Source organism: Phacochoerus africanus, chromosome 2, assembly GCF_016906955.1.
Source record: "Phacochoerus africanus isolate WHEZ1 chromosome 2, ROS_Pafr_v1, whole genome shotgun sequence".
In the NCBI taxonomy this organism is placed as follows: Eukaryota; Metazoa; Chordata; class Mammalia; order Artiodactyla; family Suidae; genus Phacochoerus; species Phacochoerus africanus.
The window spans coordinates 276010043-276028091 of NC_062545.1; the positions used below are offsets into that span (position 1 = coordinate 276010043).

At 55.1% G+C, this 18049-nt stretch overlaps 1 protein-coding gene across 7 annotated transcripts in view; it reads right to left on the reverse strand.

The window, feature by feature from the left end:
- Positions 1 to 18049, reverse strand: part of DDX31 (DEAD-box helicase 31) — a 70949-nt gene that overhangs the window by 13876 nt on the left and 39024 nt on the right. For 5 of the 7 annotated variants that reach the window (XM_047768778.1, XM_047768775.1, XM_047768776.1 and 2 more), the window contains 3 exons: positions 13885 to 13966; positions 6875 to 6986; positions 1626 to 1794 (listed from right to left, as the gene is read on the reverse strand). In XM_047768778.1, coding sequence (XP_047624734.1) covers positions 1626 to 1794; positions 6875 to 6986; positions 13885 to 13966 — 363 coding nt within the window. The remainder of the gene's footprint in view (positions 1 to 1625; positions 1795 to 6874; positions 6987 to 13884; positions 13967 to 18049) is intronic. The other 2 variants (XR_007133327.1, XM_047768782.1) reach the window with 2 other exon arrangements.

Genomic DNA, 18049 nt, shown 5'->3' on the forward strand with positions numbered 1-18049 from the left:
GGTCCCTGGCCACAGCCCTGCCCAGGACCGGTAGTGGTGGTGGCAGGCAAAGCTCTGCACCTCCTACCTGCCTGCAGGAAACCAGAGCTGGAAGTGTCTCAGGCTCCTCCAGGCATCGGAGAGCAGCGTGTGCAGAGATGCCTGTCTCAGAATTACTAAAGCCCTGCCTGGAACAAGGGGAATTAATATTAAGAAAAAAAAAAAAACTAAGCATCTTAAATATTTCAAAATGGGCATGAGGCAACACCTTAGCCATTATAAAGAGCCAAGTAAGGGCCCTGGGCAGAGCCAGCTGGCTGCTCTGGGATCGTCCCCATCTGGTCCCTAGCTCTGGTCCTAAGGGGTGTCACCCGGACAGCCCTCTGTGGCTGGGAAGGCGCTGCCACATGACCACCTAATTCTGACTCTTGAGAAGCAGCTAAAAACACAGATTTCCTTCTCCCTTTTGCAGCTGAGGAAGGTGAGGCTCTGAGAAATTAAGCAACGACATGGTCCGAGGCCCCCAGGCTCCTAGCAGACTGGCCCTGGAACGGAAGGCCAAGTTTCCTGACGCCAAGACCAACGGGCACCTCAGGCCACCTGGCGGGCCTTCTCCCTGCCGCCTCACACCCGAGAGACTGGACCCCCACAGGCCGATGATGTAATCAGCCCTTCTCGGGGACCGAGCCTGGCAGACCCAGCTTGGCACTGCCTACAGGTGCTCAGCGGCAGGGCCCGCAGAGATCAGCACCTGTAATTAACACGCAAAAAGAAGGCTAAGCAATAAGACAACTGCCCAGCTCCTTCGAGGGTGCTCGGGGCCCTCCCGCCCCCACATAATGGACACAATAACGGTAATCCGCCCCCAGCCGCCGTTAAAGCAGCTCCTGGTTTCCAATACTCTGCTCCCAGCAAGCGGCTAGGTCTGGCATGAAAACAACACCTTGACCTTGGAGAGAAAGAAGACCCCTGACAACTTGATCTCGTTGAGGGAAATCACCGTGGGACCTCCTGGAACTGGCAGCCCTGCTCAGTGTGGCTGCCCATGCCAGGACCCTGGGCACTTCCTCGCATGCCCTCGTTTGGGGGCAGGGGGGCAGGGAGGAAAGCCCACGGTGCTGGCCTCCGCGAGCGCTCAGCACTGGCAGCGCCAAGCCAGCCCCCAGCCCCTCAGGGCGCCGGCCCGCCACCCCCGAGGACCAGCCTCTGGGAGGGCAGCCAGCTGCCCCAGCAGCTCCATGGACACCCCACAGACCTTTCCAAGTGCCCGAGGCTTTGCAGGATGGACCACAGCCCATCTGAAGGTCCAACCGTGGCCAGCCTCTGACTTACTCTACCAGTGGGCAGTGAAGACAGCTGGGCACATCTATCTCGCTGCTCCAAGAACCCCCGTGACTCGGGGCCCAACAGGAGACGCCATGAACTTCCGCAGGTGCCCTGAGGGCATTCCGATTAGGTCTTTTTCCTGTTGTTCCAAGCACTTACCATATTGAGACAAGGGCAGGGACAGGAGATAATTTACCAGAAAACAGAGTTTGAGGAGCTTCCCCAGCACAGAGCAGCCCACTGCCCCGTCTCACTGCTGCCAATCTCAGCAGAGCTCACGGTGCCCACCTGACCCCTGGTCCCACGTCCGCTCCTCTTACCTTCTCAGGTGTGCCTTCTTCTTCTTTAGAGCCGAGGTGCTGAGGTTTTTAGGGGCGTCTCTTAGCCCAAAGCTCTTAGCCACGTGCCCAAGGTGGAGCGATCGCACGTGGAAGATATGCTTCAGCTCGCGGGGGTAGGTGGCGTAGGCGCGGACGAAGGACTGCAGGGCTGAAAGACAGGGGCGGGGGTGGGGTGGTCGGCACGGGGTCTTGGCTGCCCCGGCCTGACAGCTGTCCTGCCGGGACAACGAAGGCCACACAACCAGGACAGAACCACACGCACAAACGGCCTGAATCTGCACTCATCAACTTTTTCCTAAAAACCCATCAATCCATCAATGTATCTATCAGCCACAATTCATGTGCCCCATGTCCCCAATACACTTGAAAAAAACCGAAATAATTTTACTGTGCAGCTTGTGGTTACAGCCAGAAGGCAGGGCCCTGCTTTCTCCCTCGCTACCGTCTTGGGGCTGGCATGGAACCTGGCACACATCAGGCCTCTGACCAGTGTTTGCTCTACAAATGAACGAATGAGAGAACGAGTGAAGAAACGAAGGCAGGATCGATGCATGTCGTTTCCTCGTGAAAAATGAAACCATTAGAAGTTGATGTTGGGAAAACGTTTTCCTAATTTTAATGTTTTTTGAAGAGGTAATACGTGCCGATGTTACAAGATCCAAGCCTTTCTCATGATTGTCCTTGTGTTTGTTTGTTAGTACTGCGTTATCATTACTATAAACGCTGCCTCCGCCGGGAGCCCCACCCCCAGCGCCCCATCCAGGGAAATCACTGACACCAGCGATTGCTCGTGGGGTTTTAAAACCAAATTCATTCTAAAGCACCGATTGACTGATACGGTGTTTCTCACCCAAAGAATGAGTAAAAAAAGAAAATGAGATCAGATTTTTTTGGGGGGCGTCTAAGTTTTTGGGGCCACACCTGTGGCATATAAAGGTTCTCAGGCTAGGGGTCCAATCGGAGCTGCAGCTGCTGGTCTACGCCAGAGCCACAGCCACCTGGGATCCGAGCCGTGTCTGTGGCCTACACCCCAGCTCATGGCAACGTTGGATCCTTAACCCACTGATCGAGGTCAGGGGTCAAAGCCGAATCCTCACGGATGCTAGTTGGATTCTGAGCCACAACAGGAACTCCAAGCACAGAATTTTTAAAAGGAGAGAGAAAATGGTTAGGTTTCTAAAATACACAGCCCATGAGACCGTTCATCCGCTGCAGACTGGCAGTAGTTCAGAGATGATCTTCCGCGATGTTCTTCCAGGCCACCGTGAAAGTTTCAGCCCGATTTTAAAGAAAGAGGCCCCCTGCTCTAGAGGCAGCACTGGCCGGAGAGAAGCCAGAGCCGGTTCCCAGGGGGCCGCTGCCCTGGCCACACCCTCATTCGGGGCTCCCTGGAGGACCCACCTCTCCAGACCTGGCTTTCCTCGAGTGTCTTAGAGTAACAGTGCCAGTCAAGCGTCTGCCCTCCTCACTCCGACAGGGCAGGAGGGGACTTCGGGCCGTCCCCGTCCCCGCCCCCCTACCTCCCACTCTGCCAGCCAAGCCGGAGCCCAGCCCTGCGCCATCTGAGGGAAGCAGGCACTAAACACTAGCCTCTCTCGCCCTCGCCTGTTGAGCCACTGGACTGGCAAGTTTGCCCACAGCTTAAACGTAATATCCCAGCAGCACCTGGAGATTGGCGTTTATGAACAGTAATAAAAAGTGTCATTTTAGCAGATCAGCTCCTGGAAGGATCCTGGGAATCCATCAAAGCTCTGTTTACTGAGCAAAGTGAACTCCTTTTCCCAATCGATGAGAAATAATAACCAGGGCAACGCTCGGCACCCCTCTCCTAAATCTCTGCTTCCTCCTCCTTGAATAACCGGGGACTGGGTTTTTCAAGGAAAATCTTTAACACTTCAGGGGGCCTGGGCTGTCTGGGGGGCTCCGACACACGTTCGGGCCCTCGGAGGTGAAGGTATACAACCACCGCGCCCCCGGAGACGCAGGCCTCTCCTCCTCCTGCTCCTGCTCCCCGCCCGCGAGCTGGCACTCCCCCCAGACTGAAAAGCAGACGAAGCCACGCCACGCCTGAGGGACCTCGTCTGCCCGATGCCGGCCAGGCCTCCACTCACACCTCGCCTGTGCTCAGCAGGCCCGCCCAGCCCTGCGCTGCCCGAGGCTGGAGAGCCTCAGGCCCAGGGGCCGTGGGGGCTCCCCGACGGCTCCATGGAGATGATGGGCGAGCCTGGTCGGCAGCCCGTCATGCTGCCTGTCTGCCTTGAGAGCCCTCTTGTCCTCAGGGCGCCTGTCTCACTGGGGAAGGAGGCAGGTGGCCGTCCTCCCAGGCCTGCGTGGACCCCCAGCTTTGGCCAGTTCAGGGAAGCAGGGCCTGCGACGCAGCGGCAGTGGTTTGCAGGACCTTCCAAGGGGCAGGAGGGGCTCGTGTGGGCTGCGCCAGGAGGAGGAGGAAGACGGGCTGTGGGGCCGAGACAAGGGGGAAATTGGGAAGTAAGGAAAGCTGGTGTTTTCCTTGGGATGACAGATGATGCGCCAGCCACTCCAAGCGAGAACATGTCACCGAGTCCCATTTCAGAGGTGGAAGGACAACAGAATTAGGGGAATCTACCTCAAAACACCTTCCAAGGACACTGTGTCCTTTTGAGCAATAAAAGCAAATTTATTCTTGGACATTGGATCAGGAAGGTAGCTTCTCACGGATGATGCCCAGGATGAGGGAGGTGGAAAGGAGCCAGCCTGCAAAGTGCCGCCACCCGCCACCCCGCTCCCGCCCCCAGCTGAGCACAGTGCAGCCTGTACGCAGAGGGCGCAGCAACAGCCACGACCACCCAAGGGACGTGGCAAAGGCGGCAAAAGCATTCACCTAGGAGCCCGCCTCCCTGGGACCACACTGCGGGGAGAAAGGTGACTTCGCAGTTTGCGTCTTCTGGACTTGGAAGAGCACGTCCCTCCCGAGCCGGCAGGACCCTGCCCCGCAGGAGGCGGTGGTCGGACCACAGGGCAAGTGGTGACGCGCGGCTGAAGGGCTCCACTTCCCGAGACTTTGGTTGAGGAGCCTGGGGTTCGAACTGAGGTCACGACAATTCTTACCACTTGACTCTCTAGCTACAAGATCGGGGACATGAGAGGAGAAAGGGGGGAACTGCCTCCAGAAAGTGACAACAGTGAAACGCTGGCTGCTGGCAATGACGGGGTCTGAAGATGCAAGAGGAAAGGCATGCTTGGCCCATAAAGGCAAAACCCAGCTGCTTTTTTGTTAATTACTCATGAGGTGGGTTCTGGAATGGAATAAAAGGGTGGCAAGTCCTAGTGGGGAATGTGCATATGCAGATTCAAACGCAAGAGGGTAAAAACTCTCCTTAAGGAGATGAGAGAAAACAGAGCCACCCTCTCTAAGGGTTATTCACCGGAGCGTTTCTGCTGATGACCCAGACACGCTGAGATGGTCCTGGTCTCGCTGGCATACCCATGGCACCCCCAACGCCAACACCAGCACGAAGCTGTGGCTTTGATTCCTTTCTCTTTGTTGCAACTGTCATTAACCCTGAAATGCCGCAGTGAACCCTGAGGCATGCATCGCGCAGCCAACTGAGTTTGCCTAACTTGCAACAAATGACCAAGCTCGGCAGTTAAGCCGAGCGAGACAAACGTTCTGTTCCTCTTGATAGAATGTTCCAGCACTTCTCCAAAGGCGGGTGCTCAGGAAGCCCTAGGAGTGGCTGCATTCCCTCTGGGGACAGGCTGCAACAGCAAGAGGACACGCCCAGCATTCGTCACCCGCCAGGGGGCAATTACAGGGACTTCACCTCGTGAAGTTCTGGGCTGCCTGGCGTCACAGCGACAACCAAGGACGCCCTGCACATGGCTGCGGTACGCAGCCGGCACCTGCAAGGAGCTGCTCTTCTGTCGCCTATTTCCCGGTGACCAAAACTGCCGCATAACCAGTCTCTGGGCCTTGGCCCTTGTCCCCAGCGTCTCTTCTCGCACGCAGCAGGTGACGGCTTCAGACCGGCTGACCACATCTCCCTCTGACGGCTCCCCTTTCTCAGGGCACCCGGGTTCCTGGGCGGCCTCCAAGCCCTGCCCCTCCCCTGCTCCCAGCCACAAGGCCGGGAGTTCCCAGTTCCCGGGCATTCTGTCCCCACCACCCGCCTAGATGCCCCCCTGGTCAGACCAAGGGGCGGGCCCCTCCTTGGGCAACCTTCACGACAGGGCTCTCTGCCCTCTGCCCCTCACCTGCTCTGTGCTCTTCATCCCCTCGGCTTCCACTAGACTATCTCGTGTATAACTTACGAGGTGTGTTACACTGTCGGCTCGCCCCACTGGAACGTTAGCAAGGCGATGACTTCAGTCTGCTCTGATCCCTGGTGTGTCCCGAACACCTGGGACAGCACCCAACTCAATAAGTATTTGTTAATGGACTGTTTCTAAAAGACGTTTCGATGCACAAAAAGAAAAAAAGAAAGGATGCTGTGGGGTTCACCTATGGGTGGCCGGCCCTGACGTTCCTCTCAAGACAGCACGTAACGATCAAAAGAACCACGGCTGCCCTGACATGGCGCGGGTCCCACTGGCACTCACGGGACAGTCACGGGCCAAGACACACGCCTTCCACCACGAAGGACACCAGCTGTTCTAGGCGCCTTTTCCCCGTGCTCTGCTGAGTCCACACCTAAGGCCTGATGGTCCCAGGAGCCGCTGTATCTAGACTCTAAAGGGGCTGGATGTGGAATCGGTACCTAAGGCTCCTGTAAACTTGCCAGGAATGGGCTCCCGGGCTGTGGCCTGGCTGCGGCCCTCTTCCCCTCGTGGGTCCTGTGCCTTCCAACAGGAGCTGCGGGGGTGTGCTATTCCCAGCCCTTCCCGTCATCTCTCATTTCCATCTCTGCAACTATTTCTCCTGACATGCCACACCTCTTCGCTCCAGTTTTCAAAAGAGAAAAACGGGTCCCCGAGACCCCAGTTGCTGGGTCAGAGCTCTCGTCCTGATGTAAAGCCAAGACAGAGCCTCACGTGTGCAAAGCGCGGGGAAGGGTGAAATTAACATTTAATATCACTTGAAAGCCTGCCGTGCCTGCTTCCAAACCCTGCAGACTTAGGGGAACGGCAGGCTTCTGCGGGCGAGCGGAGACGCCCGGCGGGCCCCTCGACCCGTCTGGGGCGAGCGGGTGGCAGCGGGGACCATGTCCCTCGGGGCCGTCCGTCCTCAGCCACCCAGGAAATCCACCGACCTTTCTTAGCCCAGGAGACCGTCCTCTCGCTGGAGTGCACGTAATCTTCAAAGACCGTCTGCAAGACCGTGGCTCGCTCGCGGATTTCCTGGGGGCCCGCGGCGCGGCATTTCTGGGAGGGTGACGGAAGGATTAAAGGAGAGACCGTCAGAGCCAGGAAGAATGAAGCGGTTTATAATAGATTTAATAACAGTAAAATCACACAGTAACCACCGAGGGGCCAACAGGGGTAATCCTTTCAATATTACCAGGGAAAAAAGACGTTCGCGTCGAGCAGAGCAGAGGGGAGCACGGCTCTGTGTGTGTCTCTTATTTATTTACTTGTTTGCTGGCCTTTCCTCCGGGCCTCTCACCACTCATGTTCAAAATGAGGCCGTGGGAGGCACTGTGGAAGGCCCCCAGTCCAATCCCGGCATTTAAAACCCCTCTAAACGTAGGCAGTTTTCACAGGCGTCTGGTGGGCCCCACTCAGGCCTTCACGCTCCTCCCCTGCCTCATGCTCGCCGGCCACGGGACACCAGCCCCTCCCGTTTAAGAGCAACACATGGCGACCTGCCCACGATGCAGCCTGGCCCCGAATTGCAGGGCACGCGTCCTCTCTCCTAGGAGGCACAGGCTCTCGGGGTTCCAGACCCACTCCTGCAACCTAGACCTCTGTGCTGAGTTCCCGGGAACCCACGAGGAGCGGGCGGTCCCGCAGGCCACATTCAGGGGAGGCGGCCTGGGATCTCTGCAGCCAGCAGTCTCTCTGGAGGAAGTTAACACCTATGCGTACTCAAAGACCCATGGGTGGAAAACGTTCATCAAATAAAAACCTCTTTTCATCCTTTCGCAACTCCAGAGAAAAGATTTCCTTTCTCCGAAAAACAAGGGGCTTTTGTTTCCCGTGTCTTAACACGAATGCTTTCTTTCGACGGACGGTGGAACTGAGATCCAGAAGGACCCGCGTGGCTAATGTGCCTCCAGAAGATGCTGATTCTGGGAACCATGCGAATTAAGCTCTATGCCTGGCCCCCAATGGATCCCACACGTCACCGGGCAAAACCCGGTTCAGGCTTCTTCTCACTCCCGTGGAGGGCAGCGTGTATGCGCCTAGGCCTGGCTGACCAAGCCTAAGCCCAGACACCGAGCCTCTTTCACGTCTCAAGCTGCCGGAAGAAGAACAAAGCCAACAGAAGAAAGCCTCCTTCTTCGGGGCTCTTGTCGCCTCTGTGTTAATAGAGACTTAACAACCTGAAAATGTTTTTAGTTGAGTCAGACCACTCCTGCTACCTGTTTGGCTGACGACAGTCTGGCGGGTTTCAGAGTACATGGTCCCCTAAGGGTCTTATCCACTCAAATGTCAAGAGAAGAGTCACTCAGGAGTTGTGTTACCAAAGTGGACATTTGCTGTTGTCATTAACAAGGATTTTTTTTTTTTTAGCCTCTTAACTGATGTGAAATGCAAACTTTTTTTTTTTTTTTTTGCTGCCCTCCTTTCGTTAAGCCACCTCAGCAGCGTGACTGTCACCTTCCCTGCGTTTCTTTTTTTTAATATGAATGTGAAATTAGCAAGGATGCCCTTTTCCCCTGGCGGACAGAATCCTCTGTTATTAAAAAGTAAAGCACTTTAATAATGAAAACTTTTTCCTCTTTTTCCTGTGTTTTAACTGTTTAAAATTAATGAGAAGGGCAGAATGGTTGTCAAAGCGATATTGAAAGCCGGGCAGCCAGGACCGAATAAGCACAAAAATCCCTCTAGAGTGTTAAATAAACAGAGCTCCAGCCCTCTCGAATCCCTCTGTTGGTTATTGTATACATTCTGTAACAGCTCTCAGAATAGATCTGAGAGCCAGGGAGGCAGAGAGGTTTCAGAATTCCAATAAAGGCCTCAAATTAAAGACAGCCTGGTGCGAATTCCAGGAGAAAATTAAAGAGACCTCAAGCTTAAGTGACAGGTGACTTGCTTCTGTGTCACAACTGTCAGGGGATTTAGTGATAATATGGCAATATATTACAAAGGGCTTTTCTTATTCCCCCCTTTAGGTTTCAAAATGAGGCATCTTTTCTTCCCAACCAAAAAGAGAGGAAAAAAAAAAAAGAAAAGAAAAGAAAAATTACATATACACACACATATATAATGTGAGTGTGTATACAAGTGAAATATGTAGGGAAAAAAGGTGATAAAACTAGGTTCACATGTTTGAAATGAGGAGGTCAGTTTTGGTAAAATAAGAGAAAAAGTTAGTGACAGAAAACATAATATGCTCAGGGGAGAGAGAGCGGGTCTCACCCGCCCCGCACCCCCCACCCGCCACTTCCAGAAATACTTCATTTTAAAATTGCTGCTCCTGAGAACGAAGGAGGTGTTTTTCAGTTGTCTTCTGGGGAGGACGGTCTAAATTTTCACTGAAGACAGAGGGGGCAGGGTTACGCGGCATCAGCTCAGCCCCAGACAGGTAAAGCCTCCCCTAATGAGAGCAGGTCAAACCCCAGAGCGCGCAGGCACATCCCGCAGGACCGGCTCTGCCCCCTCAAAGACGTGCTTGGTCCCGCCTAATGAAGCGGACTTGCGACTAGTGGACCAGGGGCGGTTTAGACTCCGCCAAAGGTCTGCAGGCATTCAGCACCCTCTGTCTGTGAGGCGCCACTGGTCCTGGAGAGTACAACCAAAAAAGAACTAGGCGGGGGGCTGGTGGTCAAATTTTATTTTTCTTCATTTTCATTATTTATTTTTTGACCGTGCCCGCGGTATGTAGAAGTTCCCTGGGCAGGGATGGAACCTGAGCCACAACAGTGGCAACACCAGATCCTTAACCTGCTGAGCCACCAGGGAACTCCAAGTGATCTTATTTTAGTATCTCATGATGCTGGCGAGTTTTTGGTTAGGCTAAGTTTGCAGGCATAGTTCATAGGACAAAAGAACCTTTTAGGAAGTCCATGTTTAGGTGTGTGTTTATATGGTGAAGGTGAAAATCCATGCCTATCAAGAGGCAAGAGATGGGTTTAAGATAGCGAGGCTGGATTATTTTTGTTGTAAAAAGTTTTCTGTGGTAGCAGTGGTGGGGGAGGGTGGCTTTTTTTTTTTTCTTCTTCTTTTTGAAATGTGTGTCTTGATATCACCAACTTCTAAGGTATTTTTAAACTAAATGGAAGGATTTTGTTTTAATCACTCTATCGCCAAGCTGAGCTTTATCCCCGCGGTCCCCAGAATCTTCTGAGCGCTTCCCGGTGAAGCTGAAAGATCAAATTTATTCTCTTTGTAGGTGGGTGAACACTCACACACCCAGACGTAGCTATATATATTTTATATACCTAAATATGAAATATACATTTTACAGATGCTTCACTCACTTGCTTTCTGTTCACAGAAGCCCCAAAATGTATGTGCCAAAGGGACATGTACAGTGGACTTCAACCAGGCTGGGTGCAGAAGGCCCTTCGAATGAAGGCCAGCTGCTGGGTCCACACGCATCTGCCTAGCACCGCTCCGTAGGCTAGAGAACTGCCCAATCAGTTAAGGACATCCAATCAGGACAGCAATTAAGACATACTGTATTTTTTTCAACCTTTTTTTTGGGGGGGGGGGGACCACCGTGTGCATCGGCTGGATGTGGCATCTCAGACCCCAGGCCAGGCACTGAACCCAGGCCGCAGTGGTGAAAGCACCAAGTCCTAACAACTCGACCGCCAGGGAACTCCCAAGACATCCTGTATTTTTACGCAAAGCACAATTAATTCTTGCCTCCAGCATTTAGTTTATTCTCTTTACTGTTCACGCAGGCCATGCACATCATACAGCCCCTGGGGCTGCATGTCTACACGATAACTGGTAATGTAGTCAATTTACTCCAGGGTTTCTTTGTCCTCTGAGTCAAAGTTAAAGTTGGTCAGACAAGTGCTGTTTACGGGCCTAACATCCAGAACCTGGTATGATTCACTGAGTTTCCTAAGTTAACTAGTTATTTTGGTGTCGGTGAAAGCCCAGCCTTATTTAGCAATTTTTCTTTTTTTTTGTCTTTTTGTCTTTCTGCTTTTCCTAGGGCCGCTCCCGCGGCATATGGAGGTTCCCAGGCTAGGGGTCCAATCGGAGCTGTAGCCGCCGGCCTACGCCACAGCCACAGCCACAGCAACGCGGGATCTGAGCCGAGTCTGCAACATACACCGCAGCTCCCGGCAACGCCAGATCCTTAACCCGCTGAGCAAGGCCAGCGATCGAACCCGCAACCTCATGGTTCCTAGTCGGATTTGTTAACCACTGCGCCACGATGGGAACTCCAGCAATTTTTCTTTTTGAAAACAAAGATCAAAAACAATGACAACGAGGGGAGGGGAGCATGGGGAGGTCCTACTGTACAGCGTGGGACTCTACCCAGTCTCTTGGGACAGACCGCGGTGGAAGAGGCGTGAGGAAAACAACGTCAATACGTGCATGACTGGGTCACTATGCGGTACAGCAGAAGCTGACACCACACTGTAAGTCAACTACGCGCCAATAAAAAGAGAACATACAAGCTCATAAAAACAAAGAAATAATAACAACAACAAAAAAAAAACCCAAAAACAAAACAACAAAGACCCCCAAACCTTAAAGATTCCAAAACCCCCTCTTCATGCCTGTCCCTGGGGCAGCAGCCGCTCAGGGCCGAGGAGGACTCACCCGACCTGAAATTCCGGAAATTTGGCCTGAAATTCACGGCCACCGTCCAGGATGGGCGTCCGCGCTGAGCTCACTCTACAGACGGAAAACTGAGCCTGGGGAGGAGCGAAGCTGCCCGAGGCCGCAGAAGGAGCAGCTGTGCAGCAAGGGCTCGAAGCCAAGCCTGTCTGACTCTGGGCCCCAGCTCTTCCCCAGGGCCTCACGGACGCTCGGCAAGCCCCAGCCAGACTTCGAGCTCGGGCCGAGGGAGAGGCTCCTTCCAGAGAGAGCTGGGGCTGCCTGATCACGGAGGAGCGGACGTTTAAAAAGCAGCTCTGGCTTGTCCCCGAAAGAGCAGAGGGAGCCACAGGTGCCCTGCTCCTGCTCTGGGGGAACAGCCTTCAGGGGGCCCCTGCTCCCGTCCAACGAGTGCCCGGAAATGTGTGGGGGCCACGGGGGAAGCTGGTCTCTGCTCAGGGGTGCATCCTGACGCCAGAGGCAGTCGAAGGTAAAGCCGAGAGCTGCTCGAGCCTCTACCATCTCATCTTGTAGCTTCACTGCTTGCTCATTTCTGGAGAGCAGGCAGACATGCCTTTTCCCACTTTGTGTGAAACAGCCAAAAAAAAAAAAAAAAAAGGCACTGGATCCCCTGCCAGTCACTCTGGGCTTTAATTTCACATCTGCTACCAACGGATGGGGCGACGACAGCAACAACAAGAACCTCCAGGACCTGTGCTGGGACTTCGAGATAGTCAACCCTCCGATGTCCTTCCAAGAAGAGCACGAGCTCACTTTGACCCAGGGAGAGACTGAGCCTTAGCAAGGGTCAGCACCGAGCTGCTGAGGTCAGGAACGGGCCGAGGCCACGCTCTCGACCAGGGGGCAGCACCCCCCCCCCGCTCAGCCTGTGCCCCAGGCCCTGCTTAGCTACCCCGAGAGCTGCCCTGGGCCTGTCATCCCACAGCTGCGGGAACGCCTGGAAAAACCCCAAACCCCAGTGAGGTTCTGCACGAGGGCAAGGAGGGCAGCAAGAGCGCCAAGACCAACCCGTGGCTCGGTTCCGGTCCGCTCCCTTGACAACCAACTCCCAGCAACGGGCGGTCCGCGGCCTGGGGCGGCGGAGCCGGTTCAGAACGAAAGACGCTGCAAAGAACGCGCTGCTCCGGCGAGTCCTTCGCCTCTGCCCTCATTCATGGGGAGCTCGGCCGGGGGTACCGCTTCCCGGCCCGGTTTCACGTCTATGACAGTGGCTCATGTTCCCCAATTTAAGACGCCTCTCAGCCCTGTCTTGGCTCAACACGGACAGCGGCGCGCGGTGAACCGTGGCTCGCGAGTGCTGCACCTGATCCTCCGCTCACACGGGGCGGGGGGCGACGATGAGTGTGCCTGCGGACGCCCCTTCACCTGAGCCTGGGTCTCCTCATCCAGAGAGCGGGGTGGCTGAGAGGACCAAGGCGGACCAGGCGTGCAAAGAGCTCTGCACAGTCCCAGGTCCAGACGGTCACAGACCCTGTGGCGATTCCTCTCCTTGTCTTAGACAAATGTCCTTGGGTACCAGGGTCAGTCAGGTCCCTGGTGCAGGGAGAGAGCATCGGTCCAATACAGACACATCCTAACGTGTAAAAGACACTCTGAAACTTGACCTATCTGGCTCAGATTTTCCAGTCTATCTTCAGGCATGAGAAAACAAATGTAAAATATCCAAATGATTACAATCTCATGGACAAAACTACACGCAGTGTCACACACACACACACACGATCTCCTAGGTGAGGTGGTCACACACTTCCGGGGAGTGTGGAAGGGACTCTGAGCAGAGCGAGGCCCCCGAGGAGCAGCAGGAAGGACGTCCAGGACGGTGTGCGACTGCTCGGGGTCTCCGTGGGGAACTGTGCGGACACGCAAACGTTTTCTTCTCAAGGATCTCGACTGTACTCCTGCCCTGTGCACAGCACACGTCTACAAATGGGTGAACGGAGTGTGTCGGAGAGGAGAGCAGAGAGGGTGCCTCCTGCGTGCTGTCCTGGGTGGAAGGGTCCGGGAGTCATCCCTGCAGGTCATCAGGAGAGGCCAACAGGGGGAAGCGTGTGCCGCTGCCTGCAAACCCACCCGGCCGGGATGAGGCCTCCTTTTTCTGGGAGCCCTGGGGCTGCCTGGCAGAGAGCCCGAATGGACCACAGCCCATGAACCGCAGGGGCCAGCAAAGACATCCAGACTCGAGGAGAGAAAAAAACGCAGTCGAGATTTGGCCTCATCGGATGTTCCTGGTCCTTAAAATATACCTTTCACTCGGCAGAGGAAATAACTGCCCCGCACTCAAAATCTCTACCTCCTCAAATCAGGAAATGAGTCACGTCTGCTCGCAGCGAGCACAATAAATAATAAAACTCACCTGGCTTCCCCATCGTCTCCCTTTAAAGCAGTCATCCCTTGTCAGAACAGACAAAATATCTTCCATCTTCATCTCAGAAACGCTGTAAAAGGAAGGCCGTGTAGAGGTGAGCTTCTTAATGCTTCCAAACACATCCGGGGAGTTCCCGTCGTGGCTCAGCAATTAGCGAACCCAACTGTCGTGGCTCAGCAATTAGCGAACCCAACTGGCATCCATGGGGATGCAGGTTCGATCCCTGGCCTTGCTTGATGGGTTGAAGATCCGGCGTTGCCGTGAGTGAGCTGTGGTATAGGTCGAAGATGAGGCTCGGATCCCGCATTGCTGTGAGCTGTGGTGTAGGTCAGCAGCTTCAGCTCCGATGTGACCCCCAGCCTGGGAACCTCCATATGCTGTGGGTGCAGCCCTAAAAAAAACAAAAGACCAAATAAATAAATAAATAAATAAATAAACAAAACACATCCAGAATCTTGATGCATAAAACTGGCCCATCGTCAGGCTAATTCGATATAAAGTAGAAGCTACACTTGGTCACAGGAAAGGGAATATTTTCCTAAACCTCTAGGAATTTGGAGGGAAGGAGACCTCTGTGATATTAAAAAGACGTATGGGGCAGTATTCCCACCACCTTCCTTCCTCTCCGACAGCTTTAAATGGGCTACGAGTAGAATGTCCTTTCCAGGGGCCATGTTATTACTTCTTCATAAATCCTGAATGCTAAATAAACAGGCCTGCTTGTGGAGAAACTGCCGTGACTTAAGCAGACAGTCCCTTTAGCCTCATACTTAAAACAAGAGAGGAGGCGGCTGAAGAGTAAACCCCTGAGGGTCAGCCACGGCTCCGCCAGGTCACCCCGAGGGATCTTAACCAGGCAGAGGTGCGGACCACTGACCCCAGACGAATCTAGAGACCTTGGGTGAGTCCAGGGCCGGGGCAAACGGCCGAGCCCAGAACTCAGGCTTCCCGGGGGATAGAAGCGGCAGGAGCCAAGCACCTAACAGGCCCGCCTGCCAGGGGGTGGAGTGCGGAGCAGGGTCACGGCGCTCGACCCCAGTGGGAAGGGCGCGGGGCAGTCGTGGGTCAGAGGCGGAGGAGGAAGCAGGTGCCCTGAGAACAGACTTACAGGGGGAAGGGAAAAGGGAACGGGGGTCTGGGGAGGGAAAACAGATCATCAAGAGATAAACGGTCTTCTTGCTTTTCTTCTAAAAAATGCAACAGCGGCACATTACAACACGAATGGCAACCCCTTCTGTGGGAGAAGACGCCCCCGCCTTCCCCCAAAGGTTACTGCGACAAAGCTCTGGATGAACAAGCCACGTCCCTGACAGCGATTGTACCTGAAATGTGTCACTGCTCCCCTGCACACCCCCCGGCCCCCGGCCCCCGGCCGTCTCTCTCCGCTGCCGGCTCACAGCCCCGTGGATTCGGGAAATCCTTTCCCAGCAGTGAAGTCAGCCGCCGAGGGCGGAGACCACGCTGAGAGGGCAGGGACACGCTCATGCTTCTCGGGAAATCTGCATTTCACAGCGAGACGGACCTCATGGCTGTGGCGCTGGCCTCTTAGTTGTGCCTGGGCACCTGAAGGCAGGACAAACCAGAGCCCAGGCTTGTCTTTTTCCTTCGTCTGGCTGACCCGTCTCTATTCATCGCTTTTTTTCGCGAGGGAAAAAAGGAAGAAACACACAAGTAAATGAAACTTTCACTTGGGGGCAAACCCTGACGTGGGGAGAAAGAAGATAAGCATAATCCCTCCACGGCCAGGGACACAAAGGCCCTAACGTGCCCAAGAAGGGCACCGTCTTCCCAACTGCGCGGGAGTGATGGCATCCCAGCCAGGCCGCAGCGGCTGCGTGTCCACAGGACAACGCTGGGGACGGTGACCCGGAGGGAACAGGAGCTGAGGATGGACGGGAGTGATCCACGGTTTGAAAAGGGCCTTCCTCCTGGTCTACGAAATCACTGCTTCCGAGGAGCAAAGCCAAGCCACCCTGCTTACTTCTGGTTCTGCTGATACACCTGCATCACCTCGCAGCACCAGGAGGGGAGGTGAGCACAGTCGCGGAGCTGTCTCATGCCTGATCTGAGAAGGGACCTTCTGAGGAAGCATGAACGTTTTAATAAACAAATGACGACTTTCCTCAGAAACACAGTTAAAGGAGAAGCGGGAGAAAGTGAAGACGCTGGCAACACAAAGACACCAAGATGATGCAGAGGCAAAGCTCTGAGCATCGAGGCAGAGGCGGCGAGGGCTCAGGGCACCTCCTTGTCTCCTGCCCTGTTTGCCGTGGAGCTGGGGGGAGGCGGGCCGCGACGTGCTGGGACAGCCCTTGCTGCCGAGAGCCTCCGCCTGCCGTCCTGCACCTTCCCTGCAGTTCATCAGCCATCCCGGCGACCTGCCGCCTGGCTCTCAGATCCTCAGGTACCAAACACGCACACACCTCTTTCTTTTTTCCTTTTTTTGATATTTAAAAGTATACCATGGAGGAGTTTGTGGCTCAGCGGAAACGGATCTGACTAGTATCCCTGACGACACAGGTTTGATCTTTGGCCTCGCTCCGTGGATTAAGGATCCAGCACTGCCGTGAGCTGTGGCGTAGGTCGAAGATGCGGGTTGGCTCTGGTGTGGCTGTGGTGTAGGCTGGCGGCTACAGCTCCGATTGGACCCCTAGCCTGGGAACCTCCATATGCCATGGGTGCGGCCCGCAAAAGATTAAAACAAAAAAATGAAGAAGTACGCCTTGGAATTCCCCTGGGGTGCAGAGGGCTAAGGAGCTGCCACTGCAGCAGCTCGGATCACGGCTGCGGCATGACTTCGATCCCTAGCCAAGGAACCGCCACACGCCAAGAGTGTGGCGAAATAAATAAACGAGTCTCCTTTAAAAGTAAGTAAGTAAGTAAAGTATACCTCACACTTTTTGGATTCTAAAAATCTTCAGGTCTGCCGCTTTCCACGGCACACTTCACAGTTAGTTCTTACGAGATCTAACTTTGTGGGTATCCAGTGTACACACAGCTCCCGTCAGAAACCAAAAGCCCAGGGCAGAGCAACAGCAGGAGCGGCGCTGATGTGACTGGGCGACCACCGCCGGCCCACCAAGCAGCCACCGTTCAGGCCCAGCGCTTCGCCGAGCCACGGGAGCTAGACGCCCACAAGCTGCCTGCCCCTTAAGTGAGCGCTCCTGCCGCGCCCGTGTGTCCTCTCCTCCGCGCCCCAACCTCTTCCTCTCATGCTTCCGTATTCCTTCTCCCAAACTTCCTCTCCGAGTGCCCGGCAGCCCGGCGCCCTCTCCTGAAGGTGAACCGTTTTTGCTGCACTTCCCACGAAGGCTGTGGGCTCTCTTCCAGACAGAATCATCGCAGAGGACGCCTCAGTGGCTACACTCCTTTCTCGCAGGAGGTCACGTTAGGAGACCCACCCCAGAGCTGCACAGAGCGTGCACGTGAAGGGCTGCCAGGCGCAGTGGGGCCTCTGTCCCCACTCTGCCCACGAACACGCACACCGGGGCGGGGGAGAAAAAGCCACGGCGCTGGACGGCCCCTAGCCTGAGTGGGTTACACCAGTGGGTTTTCAGCTCCTGTTTTGCTGGAGCACAGCTGTTTGACTGGTGCTGGCCCAGACTCTGAAAGGGCCGCAGAGAAGTCGGAACCGGCTCCCAGCCCCCAGGAGCTCAGGATCTGGCGGGAGACGGACCCTGGTGAGTGGTCCACCCATCAACACGAGATTCTCCCACGAGGAAAAGATGCACGTCTTCTTGGGACCCGTAAAAACCACTCTTTCCGCTGCCGGGCTGCATCAAGATGCGATGATTAAGGAGAAAAACAAAAACCTACGATCAAGTCGGAAGAAAATCGTTCCTCTCCTGAAACTAGCAACAGAGCTGTAGGGCGTGGGTCCCCGCGTCCCCAACACCGAGAGCCGCATCCCATAAAGGGTCACACCAGCAACCTCGAGAGGGCACCGAGAGCCGAGAGCCGCTAGGTCTGACGAGGGAGAGGGTGAGCTCTGTGGGTGGGAAGCACGGCGGTGACTGTGGGGACGGCCACTCGGCTTTCCGGCGGCCCCAGACAGGTCCCCGCACCATCCGCCGGGACGTGTCAGCTCAGATCAGAGGGCGCGGATCTGCCCAGCTCTGCGCTCTGGGGGGAACGTCCTGTAGCTGTGGCACGT